General features: G+C 38.3%; 1 protein-coding gene across 1 annotated transcript in view; it reads left to right on the top strand.

Moving 5' to 3' along the window:
- Window positions 1-7,431, top strand: part of MORC2 (MORC family CW-type zinc finger 2) — a gene marked incomplete at its 3' end in the record, with an annotated part of 36,073 nt that overhangs the window by 7,689 nt on the left and 20,953 nt on the right. The window contains exons 2-3 of the mRNA XM_028485527.2: window positions 2,195-2,248; window positions 4,462-4,496. Coding sequence (XP_028341328.1) covers window positions 2,195-2,248; window positions 4,462-4,496 — 89 coding nt within the window. The remainder of the gene's footprint in view (window positions 1-2,194; window positions 2,249-4,461; window positions 4,497-7,431) is intronic.

The raw sequence follows: 7,431 nt of genomic DNA on the forward strand, positions 1-7,431 counted from the left end.
GTCTATTTAGGTCTTCTGCCCATTTTTGGATTGGGTTGTTTGTTTTTTTTTAATATTGAGCTGCATGAGCTGCTTGTAAATTTTGGAGATTAATCCTTTGTCAGTTGCTTCATTTGCAAATATTTTCTCCCATTCTGAGGGTTGTCTTTTTGTCTTATTTATGGTTTCCTTTGCTGTGCAAAAGCTTTTGAGTTTCATTAGGTCCCATTTGTTTATTTTTGTTTTTATTTCCATTTCTGTAGGAGGTGGGTCAAAAAGGATCTTGCTGTGATTTATGTCATAGAGTGTTCTGGCAGGTGGATTCTTAACCACTGCGCCACCAGAGAAGCCCTTGGAGACACATTTTTAAAATAAATAAAGATATAGATGTTTCTTGCAGGTGTTTTTCCTTGCAAAATTGTGGGGTTTTTTTTTTTCATGTAAAATAATTAAGAATTGGACTTTAGTCAGAAGAATTTGAGCTCTGTTAGGGGACTTGGAGATAAAATTTCTACATTTTGTTAATACATCATGGTACTGCCTTTGGATCAGCAACAGATATATTCACTGATCTCATGGGAAAAAGTTCTTCCTAAAATTCCAAGAACTGGTAGTTTTAATTAAAAATTTGCATTTGTAAAAATTTGAAGATTTACTTGAGGAAAATCCAGTGTTCCTGGACACCTGAAATTTGGGTATTTATTTTATAAACAAGCATTTTACAATTTGTTTTGAACAATATAGTAAGTGCTCATAGATCCTAGACACTGCTTATTTAGTATTGATATATTTCATTCTCAATTTTTAGAAATTTTCACTTTATCTATTGGCTGAAACTTTACATACAAAAAAATCAACTGGAATAACATGGTTATTTTTGAAAAATTGATGGTGGTAATATGTGGGTTAATGCTTTTATATTTTCTTTAATCAAAAATCAGAGTTTCAGGGCTCCCCTGGCGGTCCAGTGGTTAAGTCTATGCACTTCCACTGCAGGGGGCACAGGTTCCATCCCTGGTCAAGGAACTAGGGTCCCACATGCCACAAGCTGCGGCCGAAGAAAAAAAATGTCAGAGTTTCTAGGTGGTTCTAGGTAGACGCATCTACTTTTATATCTAACGAGGACTATTATGGGAAATAGCACAAATTAAAGAAGGTGTAAATGGAGGAAGAAATGTAAGGAGACGTCTTACACATACATATCAGTTTTATTGAGTTCTGAGTAACATGGTAATTGTGAATTTATCCCACTCACTTTTTTTTTTGGCGGTACGCAGGCCTCTCACTGTTGTGGCCTCTCCCGTCGCGGAGCACAGGCTCCGGACGCGCAGGCTCAGCGGCCATGGCTCACGGGCCCATCCGCTCCGCTGCATGTGGGATCTTCCCGGACTGGGGCACGAACCCGTGTCCCCTGCATCGGCAGGCGGACTCTCAACCACTGCACCACCAGGGAAGCCCTATTCCACTCACATTTTGAGCAGCCTCCTAGAGGAGGAGATGACCATTGGCTACCCTCCTTGAAAGGGCTAACTTGAACAAGGGCCCTAGGAGACCACACCAAGCCCTTATCCTCTTAGGATAAGGAGGAATTGTTTAAGAGGGTCTTGGATTCCTTTCTTTAATGTGGAGAAAGTTTTGTTTTTGGCCAAAATCAGGGAATGTCAAGAAATGGATTATTTTCTTTCTCCCCACTTTCAAATGGAGTATTTTTGCTTATAAATTGCACAAAACTGAATGGGTTTTCACCAGTAAATCATACAAAGGTATTGGTAAAGCTGAATGCTAGCAATTTGTCTATTGAGAGTTCTCAAGAGATAACGCAGAAACTGACAGCTGGTTAAGGCAATGAAAAATGAAATATAGGCATTTTTCAGGGTAGAATACGAATAGTGAAAAACACTGTTTTAGCGGTAGTACACATAGGAATCTTTGAATGTTTTAGAGTGGGTTCCTCTACTCAAAAGAGTAAGAATAAACATTTTTGAGTAGATAGCAGGGCTTGACAGGTTAACACTTGAGGACTACTAGTGAACTTTGGAAAGACTTGAATTGTGGGGAAATTTAAGCTTCAATAATGTAAATTGATGATGCAAATGACAATTTTAGGGGTTTTTTTCCCAAAAACTTTTAAATATTTTATAACCTTGACTTTTTATTAGGAATCATAGTTTAATTCCATAATTCTTTTCCTGACTCTCAATATTTATCATTTCAGAACCACTCATGAATTCTTGTTTGGTGCTCTTGCTGAACTAGTTGATAATGCAAGGTATGTAGTCTTCAGGCATACAGTCTCTGTTTGAAAACTTTTTGGGTCGTGTGACCTTTGCTCTCTGAAGACTTGGGAGAAAGGCAATTCTGTTGCAAATGCGACTTATTCCTAAGAAGCCTCTTACCCAAAAAGTATTTTTAATAGCACATTAGTTGATACCTTCATTCATTCATTGCTGTGCTCCAGCCTAAAAATAGTGAATTTATGACCTCCAAAGCTACCTTCCCTTGTGTATTAGAGCAAGATAATTGTAGTGAAACACAGGGAATTAAGATAAAAATTTAGTTATCTTATTATTAGGACAGACAAGCTCTGTTTTAATTTGTGCTACCAGGACAGTACACTATCTGATGTCCTTAAAATGATGTCAGAGTTCTGTGTCTTCCCAAAATGTATAATCAGCTCTCTGTACCTGCAAGTTCTGCATGTGTGATTCAATGAACCATGATTGAAAGTATTTGAAAGTTCCAGAAAGTTCCAAAAAAGCAAAACTTGAATTTGTTTCATGCTGGCAACTATTTACATAGCATTTACATTGTATTAGTTATCATAAGTAGCCTAGAGATGATTTTAAGTAGATGTGAGGATGTGCATAGGTTATATGCAAGTACTATACTATTTTATTTAAGGGAGTTGAGCATCTGCAGATTTTGGTATTCCTGGGTGGTCCTGGAACCAGTCCCCTGCAGATACTGAGGAGTGACTGTATTTTATTGTCAGATGACTCAGGTTGATCAAAGCATCTTCCATTGTTAGCAACTGTGCTTAGAAGAAATCATTCTTTAGCACTGTGTTATACTGAATTCTTAGTGATAGAAGCCTATAAATGTTACTGAGCAAGACTGAAAAGTTTGGGTTGGTTCAGAGTTAAATAGCGAAGTCCAAATCAGAAGTCTGTTTATAATTATATCAGTAAAATATTATCAGTCTTGTTTCTGAATGCAAACATAAAATTCAGACATGGTGTTTATTGACCAAGTGTTGATGACTAATGAAGGAAGAAGAGGATAAGAGTTGACATAAGTACTTTCTAAACAGACCTCCAGTTAATGACATAATGATAATTATGTCTACCTATGTCCATGCTATAAACCTATACTATTATTACTGTTATTGTTATTATTCACTGGACTGCTTATGGAAGTGTGCTGGTTAACAAGTTGTTTAACTAGAAAGCTCCCATTTTCAGTGATTTCAGTTATTTCAATCCTGGTTGACTTGTAATTTTTATATTCAATTTTAAAATGTTGTAGCTTAATGGAGCTGTGTTTGAATTTCCCACTTGTTAGTTTAGTGAGACTGTAATGTGTTTTGTCAGACTGCTTTTTTGTATATCATATGGTGAACTGGAGATTGTCTGGGAGTGTATGTTCCTGCTTATGCACACATTTTGCCAATCTCTTTTATTTTTGAAAATGTTTTTATGTCTTTGAGAATAGGCACATGTGGAGTTGTATGGATTTGAGTGGATTTTTCACATTTAAAACCAGTGAAACTCTGTGCCTCATTTTCCTTGTCTACAGTTGGTAGAATTGGACTAGATTACTTTCAAGCCTTTATGGAAGACTTCATTGATGACTGAACCTTTATTTCAGCTGATGTCTGGAGTCTAATAAGCTGTCCCAACTTCCTTTCAAGTTTAGGGAGGATAAGATTATGGGCTCATGAATCAGTCTGCTGACTATAGTGTGTATACCATGAGACCTGATTTTTCTTAGCCTTTGTGGCAGGTTATTGTTGTCTTTTTTCTCAAATCTTGGTGAGAAGAAAAAATGGACAAGTTATTGGAACATTGTTTATGATTGCAATCAAATGAGTGATTCTAGTCATTTCCTAGTGTGTAAAAGAAATGTTCTTTTTTATCCTCTAAAAAAGGATAAAACATTTTATATATGTTTTTAAACATCTAAAAAATGTTCTTTTTAGGTGTTTTCACTGTGAAATTTTTATTAAAAAAGTGTGTCTGGGTCCTGTGTATCCTGTGATTATTTTAAATAATTTGGAACTCCAGAAGTGTTTCATAGACATGTAAGGAAAATTGTGTTACCAAATGTAAAAGTATATCTTTAATGTATATAGAATTTTTTTATGACTTCCTGAAGATAGAGTCAAAATAGTATGTATCCCCCTCAAAATATTGTGCATCTTGATGGTTGATATTTTCATATTCTCATTTGAATCTTGATTTTTTTTTTCTTTTAACTTTGCAGAGATGCTGATGCCACCAGAATCGATATTTATGCAGGTAAGACAGACATCAGTCCTTTCTCCTAATGCCCAGTTCCAGAAAGCATTTATTGCTGTGCCTAAGAAGAAATGAGTGGGAAAAAACTGGTTTTTGGAGCGTGGGTAGACAGCCTGATTACTCTAGGTCTTAGGGAGAAACAGGGCAGCCCTGGTCAGGCATGTAATAGAAATCAAGAATATTGGTGTAAAGGAACTAACACGGGGTGCCCAGATCTATAGATCTGTTTAAATAAATCCACTAGGAGATTTATGGAGGTGATGGGGAGTGAAATGACCAAGTACCACTGATTGTCCTGATTGGAGTTAGCAGGTGACCAGGTTTGTGGTTCCTGCAGCCAAAGAGAGATCTTGTTGAAGGCCATCTTCTCCCTCTGCAGCCTTGGTGAGGACAAGTCCCAACTTGGAGAGTTGCTGGTGTCAGTTGTATAAAACAGTTGTGTAACCGGGTTGGCACTGAGGTGTGCAGAGATATTCTCAGGCAGAGAAGTCATGTAGGAAGAAGGGCTGCCTTGCTTCGAATTTAAAGATATTGACAGCGTCTACTATTTTGCCTAATTGGCTCTGCTCTTTGGCAGTGAGATCCTTTTTTTTTTTATGGAGTGGGTACAACAGTGGAAGAAATCTTAGTCATTATTATTTATTTATTTATTATTTGATAAATAGCTTGCTTTTTGCCTGTTCAGTGTTTGCACCAGCACATTTTTTGGTCATTTGAATGCTAAAAATTTGGAAGTGGAACAGAGGAAGACAGTTTTTAAATCCAATTTGGGTAGCATTGTCTAGCTTTTGAGAAAACTTGAGTGTTTTTATGGGAATATATGGTTATCAAATAATCCCTCTTTTTCTTCACAGACCTGTTTGATAAATGGGGATAATCACACAATAGGAAGTAATTCTTAGAATTTCCAATGCCATATAATTATAAAGAAGCTCCCCAGATATGAACTTCTTATGCCTTTCTTTGGAGCAAAGAAAATATTCAGAAGAGCTAAAAGTCAGCTATACTGCTTAAATTCTAAAGCCTTCTGTTCAGAAGGCTCTGCCAAAGTGGTGAATATAAGACTACTTTTATTTTTAGAAGAAAATAACAGGAAAAGGGGGCATAGCAGCAGAATGTTAGAAGATGGTTACTAAACCCTCAGGCCAGAGGTGGCATCATTCCCAAGCCACAGTATGTCTTACATCCCAGTGTGCTTTAGTGAGGAGCAGTAACCGCTACCTCTGAAAGAAATGGTGGCTGTTTTAATCATTGCACAGATGGCAAAGCAGAGAATGGGCCCCCACTCCAAGTGATGTTGAAGGGACAAATCATCATACCCAAATCTTTTTGGAAGAAGCTTTTTTTTTTATTTTGGCCGTGCCGTGCAGCCTATGGGAGTTTAGTCCCTAGGCCAGGGATCGAATCCGGGGCCCCAGCAGTGAGAGCGCCTAACCACTGGACCACCAGGGAATTACTGGAAGAAGCTTTTTTTTTTTTTTTTTTTTTTTTTTTGTGGTACGCGGGCCTCTCTGGCAACTTGGTTAAAAAAATGTTGTTTTCCACGGTTGGTTTAAAAAAAAAAAAAAATTTCATCTGTAATGTTTAAGCAAAAGAACAAGCATCCATAATTTGCTTTCATTTTGTAATAATTTTTCTGATAATATAAGAGAAATATAGAAGAGAATGTGAGTGTGTATGAATGTGTGTGTGTGGCAATAGTAGTGGTAATAATATACATATCTGGGGGTAAAATGACACCCACTCTGAGAACTCCACTTCCAGCCACAGACTTGAACCTGGGCAGCCATGTTTTCACTCTGGAAGCCAATCTGACTCCGAATACCTCTACCCTCCACCTCCCCACCACTGAACAGAAAAGAATGAATCTCTTTTTCCAGAATGCAGAGAGAAATCAGAGCCTCTCTTTCAAGAATATGACATTGAATTCAGATAAATTTAACTAGATAGTCTTTGCAGCTAGAACAGAGAACTGTGGCCAGCTGGGAGCTGCAGCGTGACCATCTCTACTTCACCTACTATGCTCTACTGTTGGTGTCTGCCCATAGTCATACCTTGTTAATTCTCCAAGGGATTTTGCTCCATCTGAAGGCAAAATGTTATAACTAGGAATTTTTGACACTGAGGCTGTCGGTGAGGGAGATGTTTTGGAGACAGTCCTCAAAATACCTCAACATCTTTGGGAATGTTCCTGAAGAGACAAAAGAAATACAATTTATTAAGTAACTAATATGAGGCAAGTATTTTTATACATTGTCATATTTAATCCTCACATGGCCTGGTGAGAGGGGGTATTCTTTTTGTGTGTGTGTGTGGTACGCGGGCCTCTCACTGTTGTGGCCTCTCCCGTTGCAGAGCACAGGCTCCAGACGCGCAGGCTCAGCGGCCATGGCTCACGGGCCCAGCCGCTCCGCGGCATGTGGGATCTTCCCGGACCGGGGCACGAACCCGTGTCCCCTGCATCGGCAGGCGGACTCTCAACCACTGCGCCACCAGGGAAGCCCCATGGAAGAAGCTTTTTAAAAGAGATCATCCCTGCTCCTTCTTACCACCTTTGGTGGGTGAATTTCAGCAAGGAAATTTAGTGCTTTACACTTAGAATGCAGCAGAACAAACAGTTGTATTTCAATTTAAATGAAAAGGGCCCAGTGTGCGTTTATTCTGTGCTCAGTGTTACTGCTGTTGTGTTTTGGGAGGAGTCCAGAGAGCATGAGATGGGGCCTTTGCTAAATTCTCATTGGAGAACTTAGTCGCTAATTGGAGAGATAGTTAGCACTCTACAGATGATTAGAGAACAATAACTTGATCTTGAGGGACCTGTCAAGGTAGTTAAGGATTAAATGGTGTGATAGAAGCACTAAGCACTATAGCATTTTGGAAAAAGACTTGATTTACTCTCAAGTACCTTGAGATTGGGAATTTTTTTTTTTTTTTT

Source organism: Physeter macrocephalus, unplaced genomic scaffold, assembly GCF_002837175.3.
Source record: "Physeter macrocephalus isolate SW-GA unplaced genomic scaffold, ASM283717v5 random_430, whole genome shotgun sequence".
Lineage (NCBI taxonomy): Eukaryota > Metazoa > Chordata > Mammalia > Artiodactyla > Physeteridae > Physeter > Physeter macrocephalus.